At 38.8% G+C, this 21693-nt stretch overlaps 1 protein-coding gene across 3 annotated transcripts in view; it reads left to right on the forward strand.

The window, feature by feature from the left end:
- The window catches only part of BRF1 (BRF1 general transcription factor IIIB subunit), a 247175-nt gene that overhangs the window by 220856 nt on the left and 4626 nt on the right, over positions 1-21693 (forward strand). For all 3 annotated transcript variants that reach the window (XM_081934659.1, XM_081934660.1, XM_081934661.1), the window contains one exon: positions 19818-19869. In XM_081934659.1, coding sequence (XP_081790785.1) covers positions 19818-19869 — 52 coding nt within the window. The remainder of the gene's footprint in view (positions 1-19817; positions 19870-21693) is intronic.

Below are 21693 nucleotides of genomic sequence, written 5' to 3' on the forward strand. Positions count from 1 at the left end.
TAACTAGGTCCCGTGCCATGGAGTGCTTTAAAGATGGTAATCAGCACCTTGAAATGCACCCGGAAAACCACAGGCAGCCAGTGCAGCTCGCGCAGGAGAGGTGTTACGTGGGAATATCTCGTACTCCCCATCACAGCCCACGCGGCTGCGTTCTGAACTAACTACAGTCTCCGGGCGCGTCCCAAGGGCAGCCCCATGTAGAGAGCGTTGCAGTAATCCAGGCGGGACGTCACCAGCGCATGAGTGACCGTCCATAGGGCATCCCGGTCCAGTAGGGGGCGCAATTGGCGCACCAGGCGAACCTGGTGGAACGCCCCGCTTGCCACGGCTGCCACATGGTCATCCATTGACAGCCGGGCATCAAGGAGGACGCCCAAATTGCGCGCCCGTTCCACAGGGGGCAATTGTTCGCCCCCTATGGCCAGCGATGGGATCAGCTGGCTGAACCGAGGTGCCAGTAGCCACAGCCACTCAGTCTTGGAGGGGTTGAATTTAAGTCTGTTGTCCCCCATCCAGACCCCGACGGCCTCCAAACACCGGGACATCACTTCGACAGCCTCGTTGGGGTGGTTTGGAGTTGAAATATACAGCTGAGTATCATCAGCGTAGAGGTGATACTCAACCCCAAAACCACGGATGATCTCACCCAGCGGCTTCACATATGTGTTGAACAGGAGAGGCGAGAGGACCGACCCCTGTGGCACTCCACAAGTGAGTGGCCTCGGGGTCGACCTCTGTCCCCCTGTCAACACACATTGCCTCCGGTCGGAGAGGTAGGAGCCGAACCACCGCAAAACGGTACCTCCGACTCCCATCCCCTCCAACCGGCACAATAGGATACCATGGTTGATGGTATCAAAAGCCGCCGAGAGGTCTAATAGGACCAGGATAGAGGAACAACCTCTATCTCTGGCCCTCCAGAGATCATCAACCAACGCGACCAAGGCTGTCTCTGTGCTGTGCCCAGGTCGGAAGCCGGACTGGCGTGAGTCTAGATACTCGGATTCGTCAAGGTGTCGTGGAAACTGCTGGGCCACCACATTCTCAACAACCTTCGCTAGAAACGGAAGGTTGGAGACTGGACGATAGTTAGCTAGCTCCATTGGGTCGAGTGAAGGCCTCTTAAGTAAGGGCCTCACCACCGCCTCTTTCAAGGCGGTTGGTAAGGATCCCTCACCCAATGAGGCATTCACCAGGCCCAGAAGCCAGCCTCGGGTCACCTCCCAAGATGCCAGTACCAACCAGGAGGGACATGGGTCCATTAAACATGTGGTGGGTCGCAGCCGTCCACGCAACCTATCTAAATCCTCAGGGGCAACAGAATCAAACTCCTCCCAGGATGGTCTCACAAGACTCGCTGTTGGCGGCCCGTCTGGTCCACTGAGTGGGGCCCATCCGCTCCGGATCTGAGCGACTTTGTCCTGCAGATATTCCCCAAATTCCTCTGCTCTGTCCTGTAAGGGTGTCCCCTGCGTCCTCTGTGACAAGATGATACAAGAGGCCATTTCCCACAATACAGCTATATTTCCCAATTCAGACAAGATCCTAGAGATAAAAATGGCACCCTTCCTGTCCTTTGGGTTACTACCTTATGGGTTGTAGTTAATGTGTGCATTATGCAGATGGAATGCTCTTTGATGTAGCAGAATTTGTTATTAGAATGAAAAATCTTCTGGAAAGTTGGAAGAGTCTTTAGAAGAGCAAAGACATGCTTCAGAGAAAAGAGAGGAAACTTGGAAATTACCTTTAGCCTTAGATCAAAGTGTTGTTGTTTTGTCAGTGAAGTGATCCAGATTAGATAAAATTCCTACATCCATGATTTGGAATCAGAGTGCAACAAACCTATTTAAAATTCACCAAACTTAACCTGAACAGCAGATAGATTTAAAATACCTCCTCCACCACCTCTGCCATCCCTTCCTGGGCAGATTAAACAGAAACAAATTATCTGCTTGGCCAATTTGATTTGCACATTGGCATGTTCCAGGTTCCTTTAGTTAAACAATGCTATTTATTGGGAACCCAGAACTCCACCTTTTCTATGGCAGTCCCTGCCTTCTAGAATGAGGTTCCCCCCAAGATCTGAATGCCCCACCCAATAGGTGTTGCAAAGAGCCTTCAAGATATGGCTCTTCACCCAAAGGTGAACTAAGGTCCCCTTTTGGTTCTGCTTGCTTTATTGTTAGCACTTGACTTGTTTTGTTTTCCTGCCATCTTTCTTACTGTCTTGTCATTTTTAATGACTTGTTTTAATGTTTTAAATCATTTGTAAACTGCCCAGAATCGCTGGGAGTTAGCTGGCATATACATTTAGTAAATAATAATTATATTTCCTCCATTACCATATTCTTAATTAATCTAAAATGACTTACCCATTTTAAAGGTAAAGTAAAATTAGAGGGGCAGTAGAAGCCGTCTAAGGAAAATACAGAATTTTAAAAGAAAGAAATATAGAGCTGCAATTTAAGTGTTGCTTCATAATCTGTGTGTGGACTAAGACAAAGTAAAAAGAATGCTACCTCTGGTGAGCCCAAATGAAATAGGATGCATAGTTTTTAACCAATTTCGTTGTATACATGATGTACAATGACAATAAAGGCTATTATTATTAATTATTAGGAGAGGCCTACCTACCAAAAAAGAAGTTCAAGACCTTTGTAAAAGGGGGTAGGGTTTTGTTCCTGGGCCTGTGAATGTGGTGTCATTCCATGTGACTAAACAAGAATGAACGACAAAATGTCTTTTAGGGCCTGGATGATATTGTGATTTATCCTGAGTAGATACTTCTTCTGGATGCTTATTAAATATATTATGATTTTACTGATGTCACAGTATTATTATATTTCATAGTTTTTATTTGAAAAATATTTGGCACAGTTTGGCATTTTAACAATATATTTTGAAAGCGTTATTTGCATCCTTTCACAACATCATACAGTAACAATATTATTATGAAGTTGGTTTTTCACAATGATACTTTGTCTGATTAGAGGCCAGGAAATTTAGTGGACTCTCTTTGACTTTTAAACAAGAGAATTGCCTTAATCAGATGCAATTTACATGCAAGAAGGAATTATTTATGCCTTATAATTAAGTGTGAACACAGGATAATCACAAAACAAATTTAAGTTTTTGCTGACTTCCAGGTGACTAGGTGGATATAATTGTTTAATGTGTTGCATAGCACACACAGGAGGAAATAGGTTTTTTTTAATTATTATTATTTTGATCTCTATTTGTATGCCTACACTAAGCATGTGAATACCAGCAAGGGAAGCCTCACTCAAATTGATACCTGCTAGCCAGAAGGATTATATCATCATTTTGTCATATACTTTTAAAGATAAAACTCTAACTATGAATTTTGAATCGCCTTTGGATAATTACACTCTCTGTGGAATGTTCCTGCAGACAGATTATTATTACATGCCTTTTCCGTTTCATCTTTCCCCTCATTATCTTCTTTTTATGAATCTTATCAAACACATACTTATTTGAAAAACAAATATTAACCTTGATCAGAGGAAGTACTAAGGTTAAACATGTTAATTTTGATTATTGTGCATTCAAGAATCAACTATTGCAACTCTTAATATAATTCAGGGCATTTAGCTTGTTATTTGATTCTAAAATATTAAACAGTGTATAGAGTTATAGAATACAATACAATACAATAGCAGAGTTGGAAGGGACCTTGGAGGTTTTCTAGTCCAACCCCCTGCCTAGGCAGGAAACCCTATACCCGTGATGGCGAACCTATGGCACGCGTGCCACAAGTGGCACGCGGAGCCATTTGTCAGGGCACGCGAGGCGCTGCCCTGTCAGCTGGCCAGCGCGCATGCGCGCACTGGCCAGCTGAGTTCACCTTTTTAAAAGCTATTTTTCGCCTTCCCCAGGCTCCAGGTGCTTTATAGGAGCCTGGGGATGGCGAAAAGAGCATCTCCCCCCCCCGAAGCTTCAGGGACCGTCCCTGAAGCCTTCGGAACGCTACTTCCGCTTTGCTCGGAGGGTGGTTTTAAGTGCTCCGAAGGCTTCAGGGACCGTCCGAGGCTTCCCTGATGCCTTCGGAGCGCTTAAAACGACCCTCCGAGCAACCCGGAAGTCACTTCCGGTTTGCTCGGAGGGTGGTTTTAAGCGCTCCGAAGGCTTCAGGGAAGCCTCTGGACAGTCCCTGAAGCCACCGGAGGGCCTCCGGGGGGTCGGGGGAGGCTCTTTTCACCCTCCCCAGGCTCCTATAAAGCCCCTGGAGCCTGTGGAGGGCAAAAAAACCATGTAAAAATGGGGGGTGGTCGTGCGTTTTGCGCGCATGCGCACTGGGGTGGTCACGCGTTGCATTATGGGTGCGGCACGCCCGCACTCAACCCCCCTGCGCTCCCCCCACTTGTGGCACGCAAGCCAAAAAAGGTTCGCCATCACTGCCCTATACTGTTTCAGACAAATTGCTATCCAACATCTTCTTAAAGACTTCCAGTGTTGGGGCATTCACAACTTCTGGAGGCAAGCTGTTCTACTGATTAATTGTTCTAACTGTCAGGAAATTTATCCTCAGTTCTAAGTTGCTTCTCTCCTTGATTAATTTCTACCCATTGCTTCTTGTTCTACGCTCAGGTGCCTTGGAGAATAGTTTGACTCTCTCTTCTTTGTGGCAACCCCTGAGATATTGGAACACTGCTATCATGTCTCCCCTGGTCCTTCTTTCTATTAAACTAGACATACTCGGTTTCTGCAACCGTTCTTCATATGTTTTAGTCTCCAGTCCCCTAATCATCTTTGTTGCTCTTCTTTGCCCTCTTTCTAGAGTCTCCACATCTTTTCTACATCATGGTGACCAAAACTGAATGCAGTATTCTAAGTGTGGCCTTACCAAGGCATTATAAAGTGGTATTAACCCTTCACGTGATCTTCATTCTATCCCTCTGTTTATGTAGCCTAGAACTGTGTTGGCTTTTTTGGCAGCTGCTGCACATTGCTGGCTCATATTTAAATGGTTGTCCACTAGGACTCCAAGATCCCTTTCACAGTTACTACTGTTGAGCAAGGTACCACCTATACTGTACCTGTACATTTCGTTTTTGTTGCCTAAATGTAGAACTTTACTCTTTTCACCATTGAATTTCATTTTATTAGATAGTGCCCAATGTTCAAGTTTGTCAAGATCCTTCTCTATCTTAAGCCTATCTTCTGGAGTGTTGGCTATTCCTGCCAGCTTGGTGTCATCTGCAAATTTGATGAGTTTCCCATTTATTCCCTCATCCAAATCATTGATGAAGATGTTGCAGAGTACTGGGCATAAAACAGAGCCTTGGGATACTCCACTGCATACTTCCCTCCATGTAGATGCAGTTCCATTGAGGACTACACATTAAGTGCTGTTGGTCAGCCAGTTACGAATACATCTGGTGGTGTCTGATGCTGTCTAACCCACATTCTTCTAATTTATCTAGTAGTAGGTTATGGTCTACCTTATCAAATGCCTTACTGAAGTCCAAGTAAACTATATTGACGGCATTCCTCTGGTCCATTAATTTTGTCACATTATCAAAGAATGCAATAAGATTAGTCTGGCATGATCTGTTTTTGACAAACCCATGTTGGCTTTTGGCTATTACTTTGTTTGCTTCTAGATGTTCGCTAATTCGTTGCTTGATTATCTTTTCCAGAATCTTTCCCGGTATTGAGGTCAGGCTGATAGGTCTATAGTTTCCTGGATCTGTTTTTCCCCTTTTTTGAAGATGGGAACCACATCAGCTCTTTTTCAGTCCTCTGGTAGTTCCCTGGTGCTCCAGGATCTCTGAAAGATATAGTTCAGTGGTTCTGAGATCTCGTCTGCCAGTTCCTTCAGAATCCTGGGGTGTAATCCATCCGGTCTTGGTGATTTGAACTTGTCTAGGGTAGACAGGTGATCACTTATCATTTTCTTCCCTATTAGAGGAAGAGTTAAGAGTTAATGCCAAATTCTTTCATTTCTTGTGTTTCAGGCCATCTTCTCTTTCCTCATAGGGATATTAGCTATGCTCCTGTGTTTTATGTTTAACTACCCCTCAGAGATGAGAATGCTATGTTTTTAGAACGTCATTAACATCTGTCTCTGGAGAGGACTTTGTGGGGTAGTCTTTGTTCCCTTCAAAAACAGTTTGAGATTTAATACACTATGAATGTTCATTGTTATGAAGATAGAAATAACAATAGGTAGGTGAGAAAATATCTCAATTTTGTTTCAATCATTAGCAAATTTCACTTTGGTACTGGAGTGGGTATCATTCCTGTTCAATCTCAAGATACCTATGACAGCACCACAACTACACTTCGTTGAAGTGTCATGCTGGGAAGATGAAGAGAATTGAAGCTGTACTTTTGCCTTTTGCTTACCTTTTTAATGGCCTCTTCCATGTATCACCTGGCAGCTTAATTTTTTCAGCTGAACTCAGACAGGGAGAACAGCCTCAAAGACAGTAATATAGCTGCATAGATTTGGACCTTAATGGAATTATGGGCATCTCCTATGCTAGGTCAAGGATTCTTAAGAAAGAAGGAAAATTGAGAATTGCCAACCTTCTGGTAGTTTCAACTATATCCAAAAGATGTGACTTGGTGAAGTGATTTCCAATTCCATCAATTTGGCCTGTGGCCTAAAAGGAAAAATATTCCTTTCAAAAATAGATTTTAAAAGGTTGTCTACCTCCAATATAATTCCCAGCAAATCTAAGATGAATTTCCCATTTTAAATATAAATTGAACAAGAGAGAACTAGTTTTTGTTTTGGGTTCTTAAAAATGTTCCTACATGTTTTTTTTTTCTATTCATTCAAATTCAATTTCAGAGGAAAGGAGAAATTGGTAGAATGTGAATTCTAACACATGTTTTTATGAGATGGCCAGAAATATATGTGCATATGGTTTTCTTCATTATACAGTCAACTTTCTAATAGTCTGACTGTTCCCTGGCTTCCCATATTTGATTCCAAGGAAGAAATAATGAGGAATTTTTTCCGACTTATTTTCAGATGGAAGAAAGGGTAGTCAGAATGGCTTCCAAGTGACTTAACTATATATAAACAATGTCACCATCATCAGGAATGCCTTCTACCATTTCTAATAATGAAGTTGAAAAACACCATCAACAGAAGAAAGAATATTATTATTTGCCACCCTGAGTCACTTGTTTTGTGAGATGGGTTGCTAAAAGAAAGAAAAGAAAGAGAAAGAAAGAAAGAAAGAAAGAAAGAAAGAAAGAAAGAAAGAAAGAAAGAAAGAAAGAAAGAAAGAAAGAAAGAAAGAAAGAAAGAAAGAAAGAAAGAAAGAAAGAAAGAAAGAAAGAAAGAAAGAAAGAAAGAAAGAAAGAAAGAAAGAAAGAAAGAAAGAAAGAAAGAAAGAAAGAAAGAAAGAAAGAAAGAAAGAAAGAAAGAAAGAAAGAAAGAACTTGGAACTTTAATATATATTGCCGATTTTTAGAAACACATTTAACATGCATTATGTATATCACACTTTCTCAAAAGGGATAAACATGTTGAACATGATTCTTTTTCCTCCCGCCCTCTCCAGCTTTCCACTTCTTAATCATAGTATTATGAAGGGTTGTAGTTTAACTTCCTTGTCCTGCCTGATAGCTCCTATGGTGTCTATGTGATCTAATTTTTAGTTATAAAATGAAAACAGCTGTTTACTTGTTTCTTTTTTTTTTTCCTTCTCAGCTTTTGTTCATTTTGGCAATTCAATTTATGCGCTCTTCAGCCTTGTAAGAATATGTTATATTGACTTGCCTTTTTAACTTGTTAAGCTAGAAGACATCTTAGATGTTATCTTGTACAACTCAATTGAAGTCAAAACATGAGCTAAATGGATTCAACTGTGAGTAGACAAGATGACAAAATTGATACGATTATATTTTGTTAGGAGAATGTCAGGTTTGTCAGCTTTCAGAGTATAATAGCTTGGTTGATAAGTGCATTTACATTACAGCACTTTCAGGCTGGTTCATCCAGTTTGTGTGTGTAAGTTTTTAAAAATCTAATCAGTTTATATTATAGACTAATAAGCTTAAATTTAGCAATAAATTGATGGTACGTAAATGTTTAGCAGTGAAAAATTAGTTTGGTTTCAAAGTTTTATTTTGTTAAAAAAGTGCTTTTCTGATTGATTTGTACGTTTCTTATAAAAAGCTGTATTTCACACCGTTTTGATGCTGGTGATTAATTTAAACTAAATGATGTATGGAGTTGAAATGTTTTAATTTATTGATGCAAATAGGTTTTCCCCCCTAAATTTCATCAGTAACTTTTGTCATCTGTTTTATTTTGGGAAGGAAATTGGTAAGTTGCACTGATTTTGCATTTTAAAAAATACTGTAACAGTACTAATGATTTTTAGCTTCAGTCCTGAATACATATGCTTTAGTAAACTTTGTGGGGTTCAGTGATATTAACTTTAATTAAAAACCAGTGCTTTAAGTTCATTAAACAGCAGAGGTTCATTTAGTAGTTAGGAATGATTCCTGAATATTTGTAGGTAATATATAACTTGAAATGTTAATTGTAGTTGGATACACATACAATAGTGACCACTGCAAGATATCTTAAGCAAGGGAGTAATATTAAAGAACAGGATGTGTCAGCCTCTGTTTCGCTATTTGCTTTGGCTGCCATTGAAACGGGGAGGGGGGGTGGTATTTGGGAGAGGAAGTTTAAATACAGGAGAGATTGTAAAAAGGGAGTTTTGGTCTCACCATCTACTGCGCATGCTGGAGACTAGTGCTTGGTGTTGGTCAAGGCCAACCGTCCTGCATACCAACCTGATGATGCTCCTTGAAGATGGAACTCACATGACACCTAAGGGATTTGCAGATTGGACAGTGGGAAGAGGGTTACCAGGGGGAGGGGGTTGGTCACATATTGATATGTATGATTTCACACGCTTTTGCCTCAGATCTTGCTTTGCTTAGCTGCTATCTTTTCATAACCAGTAAAGTACTCTTAATTCTGCAAAATGGAGTTAAGTGGTTTCTTTCTTGGTTGCTGAGGGAGGCTGGCTTGATAGGATGCAATAACACTTAATTTTTTAGTATACCTTGCTAAGTAGATAAAAGCTGAGATAGCAGAAGAAAATGTGCAATAGAACATAATAGGGATATTCTGCCTGCATTCTGAATTGACTTGAATGGCCTTTTCTGGCCTTGGGGAATAAGACAAATATATTATGTCAAATGACTCTTTATGATACTCCATGGAGAAGTGCAAAATCTGATTAGGGCACTGAGCTCATCTTGTTTCTTTACTCACTGGCGCTGAGAGTGAGGCAAGGCACTCAGAGAGCAGGGTCGTCTTTTTCCTGCCCAATCCAACCCCAAAAGAAGAAAATACAATCTATAATAGGTAGGTCACGTCTGAGGAGAAAGATTACCATCTATCTAAGAAGAATCGGTATTGGTTGTTTCTGCTGTTGTCAGGGTGGTATTATGAAAACAATACATGCCTGCTCCTAACTATGTTAATGCCAGATTGACAAAACATATATTGTGATGTCATTATACAATTTCTGCCTATTTCTACACATATTGTGACATAGCATACAAATATAATAAGAATTCCCTTGTATGCATGGGAGAGGGTGGAGAAATAGAGCTCAGATCCTGATGTTTGAGCTCTGTTTCTGTAACCCCATTGAAGAGATCCCTTCTGTGAATAGAGAAGTAATGACGTTCTCCCACAGGATACAGAAATGGAGCTCAGATTGGGCAAGGGGAAAAGTGGACATCCTTTAGAAGCAGCTCTTTTCAGTCAACCTCTAGAGACAAGAGGGAGCTCTTTATGACTGCAACTGGGAGTGCTAGGATTATGGTCATTGAGTGAAGCAGTTATGTGAACTATCATGTGACACGTTGCTTAACAACCACTTCATTCAACAACTGAGATTCCGGGCTTAATTGTGCTTGTAAATCAAGGAATACCTGTATATCCAAATACCATAAGAAAAACTAATGTCTCAAAGATCTAGAATGACTTCTGGAAAATGCAGAAACTGGGAAATCATCATAAGACCTTTCACTGTTACTGCTAGATCATGTTTACTGTGGCTCAAAATTATTGCATGGCCTCAGCCTTCCTGATTTTACATATTCCCCTCTTAGAGCCAAAACTAATGACTTTTGCCCAGTTTTGGCTCAAATTGTATAATTTAATTATGTATTGTAGACTTGCACAACATACTGCCTGCAGCTCCTCCAATTCCTCCAGTTTTCACCAACACCATCAGCAACATTGCTGCCCGCCAACTAGCTCTCAACTAGCCATCAAACAGCTGATTGATGCACCAGTTGAAGCCCACAATTATTTCTAATTTAAAAACCTGGCCCTTTCCCCTCAATGAGACATTCTTTTGTCAATGACTTCAATAGGCACATCCCTTCCTCCAGCAGAATTCTGATTAACAAAGTGGCTGTATATGGGGTTTGTGTCAACTGTGGGAATACATGCCTATTATAACATTGGATAAAAAGGCTCTGAGTTTTGAATCATTAAGTGTCTCACCCCAATCTAAAAAACAACTGCATTTTCTTTTCAATCATGGCATATTATAGTATCTGAGCATTCACTGGTGAAATGAAACAGCAGAAGGTGCCAATGTTTGTAGCCATGGCAGCCAGTAATTTACTATTTCATATGTCTGGTGTGACAGAAGCTGCTCTCTTATAGAGAGGTCAAGGCATTTACAGTATTAAAAAGGAACATGCCACCAGGAAAACTGTCTTGTATCTCATGTACAAGAAAAGATGAGAATATATATATATATATATATATATATATATATATATATATATATATATATATATATATATATATATATATATATATATATATATATATATATATATATATATAGAGAGAGAGAGAGAGAGAGAGAGAGAGAGAGAGAGAGAGAGAGAGAGAGAGAGAGAGAGAGAGAGAGAGAGAGAGAGAGAGAGAGAACTGTGGATAAAAAAGAAACACAATTCTATATTATGTTTTTCTGAAGGCATAAATTGGTAAAGCTGTTAATGTTACCATACATGGGCTGTAAAACTCTAAGTGACTTTTAAATGACAGAAAAGTGTGACTAAAATTTTCCATATCTGTATGTTCCATGCAGTGGTCACACACACACACCCTTTTTTTTGGCTACTCCCGTGTGTTAGCTTGCCATCCAAACTTTCTGACATACACAGATACTCTAATATTTCAAATCTCAGAAATCTTCAGAAAACCTGCTTTGGCTCTTACTGCTTTGCAAGAGAAAAGAGGATGACTGAGAAAGGCAAAGGGTTGGAGTTTCTTAATTGCTTGCTTGGCTAGGGAGGGAAATAGTCGGGGGTGGGGGGAAAGAATTTTGTTATGGGCACAAATTCCAGCATTTGGACTGCACATTGTATGGAGAAACTAGATAGCAGGGAAGTTTCTTCTGTCTTATACTTCAGTAATGTAATTTATGATTTTATTGGTTTGCTGTCCATCATGAGAGATTGTAAAGGGTAAGGTAGGTGTAGGTGTAAACATTCAAAATAAATATATTCGGTTAATTCTGAAAGTCAACAATACACTGGCACAGAAGTTCTTTATAACCTTTCTAGTTGATTCATACGGACACTCACTTAAAAGTATACGGGCAAATAAACAAGAAGTTACCAATCACTCCTTATTCTGTGAGTATCATTGTATTTATTTATTAATCTATTTTTCAGAGTTCTGCATTCTAGATACTTTGGTTTTTTTAAAAAAAATAGTAATAGCAATAGCACTTAGGCTTGTACACAACTCCATAGTGCTTTACAGCACTCTCTGAGCAGTTTACAAATGTCAGCCTATTGCCCCCAACAATCTGGTTCCTCATTTTACTGACCTCAGAAAGATGGAAGGCTAAGTCAACCTTGGGCCAATCAGGCTCGAACTCTTGACAGTGGGAAGACCTTAGCCTGCAATACTGCATTCTAAATAAAATATTTTTAAAATCCTTTCTTGACCTTATGAATGGTTTATTATCTTCCTCAATCTTAGGTCCTATACCCAAGGCCTGGGAGCTTGAGGATTCTGCGCAGCATCTTAGCTCTTCCTTGCACTACACTCATCAGGACAGAGAACTCTTGATGTTGTTCATGGAAGTCATTCTCCCAGCTTAGGAGTCCCAGCCTCGAGCACTCCTGCCACCACTGGAACTGCTTCCCTGCCCTTTACTTTCCACAACCCCTCTAGCTCCTCCTTTAGGCCTTCATATTTCTCCAGCTTCTCTTACTCCTTTTTCATTTATTTAGTTGTCCTGTGGGCATCTTCAACACCTTATTCCTAATTGGAAGAAGAATCGTAACTTCAGGATATTCTCAGGGGATGCAGTTTCTTCTGCCATGTCAGGACCAACATATTCTGATAATAACATGAATCAGTATAAGCATGACTGTTACTTTTGAAATAAAAATCCTTCAACATGTTTTTACTGATGTGTAATGATGTGCACCTGCTACTGATAACTTGTCAGCTATCTATGCTGGGATTGCATTTTACAAATAGATTGTAAGTTTGCTCTCTAAAGAGCTATACATCTTATACCTAGGTAAATGGCTCCGTGATAACCAGATAGCAAAGGGTGAAAGAAGATGCACTAGTCCTGAAAAATATTCTGAAATGCACTTTAAATCAGGTGTTAATTAGAACGCTCTGAACTTAAAACACCAAGCTATGTAATGGCAGGTAACAGGCAAGGAGTATTTTTTGAGAGAGAGAAGGCACTGGAGAGAGATTAACATGAAGCCAGTATTAATACATTATCCTGTATTTATATTACAGAATCAAGTTATATAGTATCTTCCATTTTGAAAGACATTTAGCAGAGGGTTCTGGCCAGAATTCCGATTAGTAGCAATTTATGGGGTCCTTAAAGCCCTATGAACTTGGTTGTTTCAAACTCTGCAAGCACCAATCCTGTTCAATATTCTCTGCCATAGGTAGCAATTTAGTGGTCCTGATGAACAGTTTTGGCTGGCCATTTGAAAGGGAATATGAACCTGTTTGGATTAGATTCTGAGTCACATTTGATATAGTGGAATCCATCAGAGGCTTTTGGGAGAGTTGGTTCAGTCCCTGACCGTGAGCTTCATGCTATTTTTAAAAGTACATTTCTACAATTGACCAAAATGCAATTGATGACAGTGATCATTACTTTCAGTTCTATTTCGGTCCTATTTTTCTTTTCACATCGGAATTCCTGGAACTTTAACATTTTGCCTTCTCTGTTCTGCTTTCTTATTGGCATTTCCAAAACTTTACAAATACTTCGGAAAGTAGACAGCGTAATCCATGGGATTTATTCCCAGTTAGATTTACATAGAAATACAACCTGTATTATGAAATTATTTTAAAGAACACTAATGGACAAGTCAGTCTTACCTATAAGATCACTTCTAACTGTCAAGAAATTTCTTCTTAGTTCTAAGTTGCTTCTCTCATTGATTAGTTCCCACCCATTGCTTCTTGTTCTATCCTCAGGTGCTTTGGAGAATAGTTTGACTCCCTCTTCTTTGTGGCAACCCCTGAGATATTGGAAAACTGCTATCATGTCTCCCCTAGTCCTTCTTTCTCTTAAGCTAAACATACCCAGTTCCTGCAACCGTTCTTCATATGCTTTAGTCTCCAGTCCCCTAATCATCTTTGTTGCTCTTCTCTGTACTCTTTCTAGAGTCTCCACATCTTTTTTACATCATGGCGACCAAAACTGAATGCAGTATTCCAAGTGTGGCTTTACCAAGGCATTATAAGGTGGTATTAACCCTTCACGTGATCTTCATTCTATCCCTCTGTTTATTCAGCCTAGAACTGTGTTGGCTTTTTTGGCAGCTGCTGCACACTGCTGGCTCATATTTAAATGGTTGTCCACTAGGACTCCAAGATCCCTCTCATAGTTACTATTATTGAGCAAGATACCACATATATTGTACCTGTGCATCTTGTTTTTCTTGCCTAAATGTAGAACCTTACTTTTTTCACCATTGAATTTCATTTTGTTAGATAGCATCCAATGTTCAAGTCTGTCAAGATCCTTCTGTATCTTGAGCCTATCTTCTGGAGTGTTGGCCATTCCTGCCAGTTTGGTGTCATCTAGCAAATTTGATGAGTTCCCCATCTATCCCCTCATCCAAATCATTGATGAAGATGTTGAAGAGTACTGGCCTAAAACAGAGCCTTGGGGTACTCCACTGCTTACTTCCCTCCATGTAGATGCAGTTCCATTGAGGACTACACATTGAGTGCGGTTGGTCAGGCAGTTATGAATCCATCTGGGGGTGATGCTGTCCAACCCACATTTTTCTACTTTATCTAGTAGTAGGTTATGGTCTACTTTATCAAATGCCTTACTGAAGTCCAAGTAAATTATATCGACAGTATTCCTGTGGTCTACTAATTTTGTGACTTTGTCAAAATATGCAATAAGATTAGTCTGGTAAATAATTCCTTATATTTATAGCAAACGCAAAAACAATCCCTTAGGCTATCAATTCCTCAATAAATAATTTTAATTCAGCTTTCATGCAAACCTCTTTGCAAGCCTAGCAAATTTTATCACTCACATATAATGGGGCTATGACTTTATTCCCCATAAGGTAGTGACTTCTTACCCACAACCCCTTTAAAATATTGAAGAATGACTTAGAAGGAAACCCAAAGGTGAGGAAGAATTGGGATGGAAGAGGACGAACATTACTTTCAAAAGTTATCTAGACGTGCCTTGGAAGTTTAACAGAAACTAGGCAGTCTTTCCTGTTTGAAGGAAACAAAAATAATCCAGACTTTCCATAAGAATTGGAATGTTTTTTAAAGGAAAGACAATAGAGTTGCTAATTTAGTGACTCGCCTGACTTTCTCTTCTGTTTTTCAAAGTGGGAGGAAGCAAAGAAAGTTGCAATCCTTAAGGAAGCAGCATGTAGCCAGACTGTTGAGAACTTCCTTTTCTAACTATTTTACTTTTTTCCATTTTCAAAACACAAATGTAATTTTGCTTTCAGATTTTGTGCATTTTACATGAAACATTGATTTGAAAGATGAAGACAGGTATAGCTCTATAATAAAGGCCACTTCACACATTGAGGTTGCAGTTAGCCAATGTTTGCACTGTGGAAATGTTTGGCTGACATCTGCCACTTGGCTGGATGCCTAGAGGACCAAACTTAACTTGACAAATTCATGTATGCTGTTCACATATAAAACATGGTGAGGAAGGACTGAAAATGTAAACTATTGGTGTTATCATTAGCCCTGGTTTGGATCAACTCCCAAGGGTATTTATGTGGCATACATATTTGTCATATTCATGCTGTAGATTTTTAAAACGTACACTTTAAATACTTCTAAGTTGTATATAGGTTCACGTTAGTTTGATTATCAGGGGTGCTTCTTGCAGTTTCTCCTCCCCATATTCTAAAGTTACAGTAGATGGTTTAACTAATCTTGGCATTTTGTACATGGAATTGTCTCCCCAGAAAAAGAGGTTCTTTTTTATTTACATCCTTCCTTGTCTACTAAATGCAGTACTCAGAGAGGCTAACAGTAACAAAAATTATGCAGGTATAAAGAACTGTAATGAAAATATTAAACCCTATTAAAACATAAACTAAAACACCTCAGTATAATCGAAAAATGACTCTAATGTCTTTTTGGTATCAAGTGAACACTTTTCCATTTCAATCCTGTGCAAAATGTAGCGCCTTGAAGAGCAATATATATTTTTGTGCCATCTACGTTTTTTGTGAGCCTGTTACACTTAATCGAATGTACAAATTATTAATTCTCAGTAGTATGGCATTATATAAAAGGAGAATTTTTGTTAGTCACATTCTGTATTTGAATTGGACTATTGGTGTTTTTCCCCTTTGGTTTATATTTCTATTTGCTGGAGTGTTATTATTTTTATTTATTGTAATGCCATTCTGAGTCTATTTTTATTGAAAAACAGTTGTTATTCATGTTATAAATGAATAATGTAGTTCTTTTGTCATTAAAACTAGAATTTTTCTGGGTGACATGCCAAGATTTTACTATGAGGTAGTTGTTACTGAGCTGCAGTTATGTGACCTTTGTTCATAAATAATTCTTGTCAAAGTATCCTTTTGTTTTCTGTTCCTTGTTTTTCATTTTGTACAGGTTCTGCACGTAAAGCTAGTAGTTAAAACCAATAGTTTTACATTTGAGTTTTACATCCTTTGCTATTGGGCTTCATGCCAAAGTTCAATATAGAAGCTGCATTGGTTGTGCTTGTGGATGAGTCGTGGAATACAGATTGCAATCCTGGTCCTCTTTGAACTCTCAGTGGCTTTCAGGATTACTGACCATGGTATCCTTCTGGACTGCCTCTGAGTGATTGAAGGGGGGGGGGCATGGTTTCACATTGGTTCTCCTCCATTGTGAGAGGGCAGTTCTAATTGGTGGTAGTGAGAGAATGATAGATCTGCCCAAAGACCTACTTTTTGGACTTCCTTTTAAATTTGTTGTAACATAACTTTTCTACATGAAAGCACCAGGAAGCTATTCAGTCTTCAGGAGGCCTGATTTGGTCAATATTGTCCTTGGGCTAATCAGACAACACTGTTTGTATGTATGTATGTATGTATGTATGTATGTATGTATGTACGTACTTATGTAAGTATTTACATACATACATACATACATACATACATACATGCATACACTGTATGTGTGAATGTCCATCTCATAGTGACACTGAGCAGCTAACAATGGCTGAACAAACACATGAAGTAAAAAAAGGACACACACACACACACACACACACACACACACACACACACACAGCCTGGAGACAGAAGGACTAGACCCAATATATTATTGGAGGATATAGCACTCGGAGAGCCTGTTTTCTGGGTCCAGCAAGATGACTTTCTTAAATTGACAGACCCATAACATGTTCCTCCTACTGGATCTGATGGGAAAGATAGAAACAATTGGGGAGAAATGGTCCTGTAGATAACTCAGTCCCATCCCATAAAGTGCTTTGTAAGTATCAACCAGCAGCAAGAATTTCATCTGGAAGTATACCAGAAATCAGTGCAGCTCATGGAGAAGATGTAATATGGGCATGCTGATCTGCACCCATAGTTAGCCATGCTATCACATTTTCAGTTGTGATTTTTTGGACAACATTGTTTTGTTGTCAGGCCTGGAAGCCATGTCTTACTTCTGGGGCTTCTGGCCTGCCACATTTTCCCACAGTAGAAAATGGGGCAGGCCAGAAGCCCCAAAGTAAAAGACGGTAAAGAACTTCAAACCTCAGAGTTTTCTTTCGTTGTTGGTGTTACTTGGAACCCTGACATTTGTTTTGATTTGTTTTCTATGACCACCCATCTCATGGGTCTGTGAAAGGCTGGATTAAATCAAATGCATGAGAGGTGGTGGAGGTCAATATCTATGGACCCACCTGCTGCCAGGTATGGCATATGGAAGATTGCAACTTGAAATGTAAAAGGAACAAAAAGAGCATGGATTAAGAAAGAGAAAAATAAGGGAAAATAGATACACTGGAATGGGACTATGAAATTATGAAAGATGTAATAGAGCTAATAGCTCTGATCTTGTGAATGAGGTTGGTGAGTACATGCAGGGAATGAACGTTATAAATTTAATAATAAATACCTTGGAAAATATGAATTGGAGCCTTGTACGTTTTGCAGTGAGTGCATATGAAGGCATGAATTAATAGATAATTAATACTTGCATCTTACGTTGCAGTAGGTGGAGGTAATGGAAGAACCAGAGTTGAATTTGAAGAAAAATATGAAGCATTTTTAATAAATGCAATCCATAGTACTGGTTTCAAAGTATTTCATTCTTTATGGCTTCCCTTCCTTACAGAAGCCAAAGACTGCCCCATAGAATCATAAAATAAGAAGGTGGAAAAGACTTTATAAATTATTTAGTTCCTCCCCCTGCTCAGTGTAGGATTCATTAAAGCATCTCTGGCAGAAGACCATCCAATCTCTGTTTGAAGATCTCCAATATAGGAGAATTTGTAATTTTAATTAGTAGCCTATTTCACTGGTTGACAACTTGCATATTTGTTAAGTTCCTGTTGACATTAACCTGAACTTTATAGTTTTAACTCACTCATTTGTGCTCTTGCTTTCTTGGGCAGTAGAGAATAAGTCCATGTCCTCTCTTGAATGACACCCTTTCAGATATTATCTTAGGTCTCCCTTCATTCATTTCCTTCAAAAAGGGCTGGCCTTTCCAGACCACTTATACATGCTCATGCACACACACATACATGTTTGAAGTAAGACTACAGTATCTTTGCTTCTTTTGTTTGAAATAACCTCCCCCTGGATATGTGAATGGTCCCCTTTCTGCTGATGTACAGGAATGCTGTTAAGACAGTAGAATGCTTTTATATGTCACATGAACTATGGATGCTGGAGTTGGTTCATAGTTTAATTAATATTAAATTTTATATATTTGTCTGAATGACAATGAATATGTTTATTTTAATGATGTCACTTACCAGGAGTCATTTTAGAGTATTCTGGTATACAAAGAAGAAAACATAAAATTTGTGCCAGGCAGGAAATTTACAACAGGTCATGGAAGATCAGAATGTTTATTACATATTTCATAACTTATAAGCAAATGTTGATAATGTAATAGGCTTGAATTATAGAATGTTTTGCATGAAAATGGGATTGGACTTTGTTGAATGCTGTAAATGATATACAATTGAGCTGAGGCATTCCTGAAAATAAGTATATTTATTGAGCTAGGAATCAGGAAGAATATGTGCTATCCACAGTAGTTCAGTATATTTGTAAATAAAATAAAATAAAATGTAATCTTCAATTTAAAAAGATTTGGTCTGGGATGTTAATGTAGCAGTATACTCTCACATACAAATCCATACTAGATTGGTTAAGAATCTGAATAATTTGCAGTAATTTTTAGATTGTACGATGAGAAGTATGGATCCGAAAGTGATGTATTAAACCCCAGACTGATTATGTTTGATAGTTGAACTGGAGGGAACAATTTTCCAAGCTGAGAAATCAATACTTGTTCTAAAACATAAAAATAAATGCTAGAAGGAGAGTAGTGGATAATAGGCAGTATGTAGCAAGTTCATCAAAAAAAGAAAAAAACGGCTGAGTAAAGAGTGTGCTTCTGCTACTTTGTTAAATACTAGTGAAAATTTGTTACATCAATGGAAAAATAAGAGTTAAGTGCAATGGAGATGGGGTACTTATAAAGTGTGCGGTAAAACAAGAAGAGATAGAGTCAAGAATGAATGGATGCTGGTTGAATATGGTTTGGAAGCAGAAGTCATTGACTAGTGAAGATAAAATAGGTTGAGAAGATTTGACCTTAGAAAAGAATAAATGGGGAGTGAATTCCAACACAAATAAATGAAAGAAAAGTGAATTGATTAAAAGTAAGAAGAAATTTAAAAAAAAAACAGGCATTGGGTAGAGTTGATGGAATTGTTAAAAAAGAGAGGTAAGAAGTTTAAAGAGCAAAAGGCAATGTATGGATTCAATGAGACCAATGATAGAACAATACAGAAATTACTGTATTAAAACTGTGTTTCCTCCTTTTTTCTTATATTTTGTCTTCGATTTCTTTTTTATTACTATTTCCAAATCTTTTGTTTGTGCTCTGCATAAAAATTGCTGATATCAAAAGAATATAGCATGTTGGGTCTGTATATTCACCTATATGTGTGGCATTTTCAAAATAAAAGGATTAAGTTTCTTTCTGCCTTGTATTAAGAACCTAACATCTTTCACTTTTTTTGTTTGTTTGTGTGCAGGCTAAGACCCTTGATTTCAACCCAGCTAGCCAAAAAGCTGGCCACAGAAGAGGTATGGTATTGATCTGAACTTTATTTAATTTTGGGAATCTGGAGATATTTGTCATCACACTTCTCCTTTCAAAATCAGCTTCAGCTTTATGCTAAGCATATTCTAGAGCAGGAGGACAGAGTTCAAGTTCAGTTTTAAATGGCTAGTGATATCTTTCTGCTGGGAATAATCAAAGGGAAATATACAAAGAAAATTAAGTACATATTAATACATCTGCTAACCACAGCTAGAATAGCATTTGCCCAATTCTGGAAACAAAATAATACCCGGACGAATTAGTGATACAAAAAGCTCTGGATTGTGCAGAGATGGACAAATTAACACTGAAATTAAAAGATAAAGAAGAGTTGGAATATTATGAAATTTGGAACAATTGGTACAGATGGCTGCAAAACAAGAATAAAATTAATTAAGCCAAAAACAATATATATATAAATATATAGAGAACTGTGTATAAAGGTGTGTAAATATAGAAGCAAAATATTATATACATGTACAGGTATGATGACATAATAATGTTGATATAATGACTGAAAGGTGTTGCAGAAGAGAAAAAATAATTTAAAAAATCTGCTAATAAATAAATAAATGGCTAGTGATATGATTACTCTGGATTTTGTTATACACTATCTTTTCCCCCTTTCTATACCATATTTTTCAGAGTATAAGACGTACCTTTCCCCCCCCCCCCAAAAGAGGGAGACAATCTGGGTGCATCTTATACACTGAATGCAGCATTTTTGGCCTCCCGAAACCCCGCTCCTTCACAAAAATGGAAATGCAGAGGCTTTGGGAGGCCTGCAAAGTGCTCCTGGGGGCTGGGGAGGGCAAAAATGAGCAAAAACATTTGCTCATTTCTGCCCCCCAAACCCCAGGAGCTCTCTACAAGCCCTCTAAAGCCTATGCATGCCCTGTTTTTTGCAAAAAAGGAGACACACAAAGGGTTTGGGAGGCCTGTAGAGTGCACAATTTTTTTTTTAATTTACCTTTTCAAAATCTTGATGCATCTTACACTCCGGTGAGTCTTATACTCCGAAAAATATGGTATCTATTTATAAACTATGTTTTGGGGCTAATGACATTAAACCAAAAATATAGCATAATGCAACATATCACAACAGAGTAAAATCTAAATTAATCTAACTATACAGTATTAGATAGGCCAGAAAAAGCAGTTGTTCCTAAATAATTTTTGGAATTACACAATTTTGGATGTAATGGAAGCAATAGCAGAGCAAATGGTCCAAGAAGAAGTCTGACAATGTGGATTTTTCTTGGAAAAGACCTTGTCTTGGGTGAATCCCAGTCAGCAACAGCAGTCTGAGACTCATTCTCATGATATTATCTTTTCTGTAAAGAAAGTCAATTAATTATCTCTAGGCTGACTAGGTGACATACCTTTATAATTTAAAGATAATTTCTTATGGTAACTTATATTAAATCAGGGGTGAGTTTCTGCCAGTTCTAACCTTTTCTATAGAAGAGGTTCCATAAATCTACCGTGCCGTTTAGAACCCGTTCCAGCTCCTTCCCCCCACCCGTCTGCACCATGCTTGCCCCGCCCGCCGCTCACTGATTGGCTGGTTCACCAATCGCCCCACCTGCCTCTAAGAATCCTATCTAAACTTAAAGTCTTAAAGCTGTCAAGTTTTTTTCCTAAATGGTTAGGGGTGCAAGGGTCTTGTAAATTGACAGCTTTAAGACTTGCACACTTCAATGCCAGAGTTCCTGAGCCAACATGACTGGGGGAGGAATTCTGGGAGTTGACATCCACAAGTCTTAAGGCTATCATGTTTGAACACTCCTGGGGGGGAAAGTTCTAAA

Source organism: Natrix helvetica (genome assembly GCF_964273705.1).
Source record: "Natrix helvetica genome assembly, chromosome: 1".
Taxonomy (NCBI): domain Eukaryota; kingdom Metazoa; phylum Chordata; class Lepidosauria; order Squamata; family Natricidae; genus Natrix; species Natrix helvetica.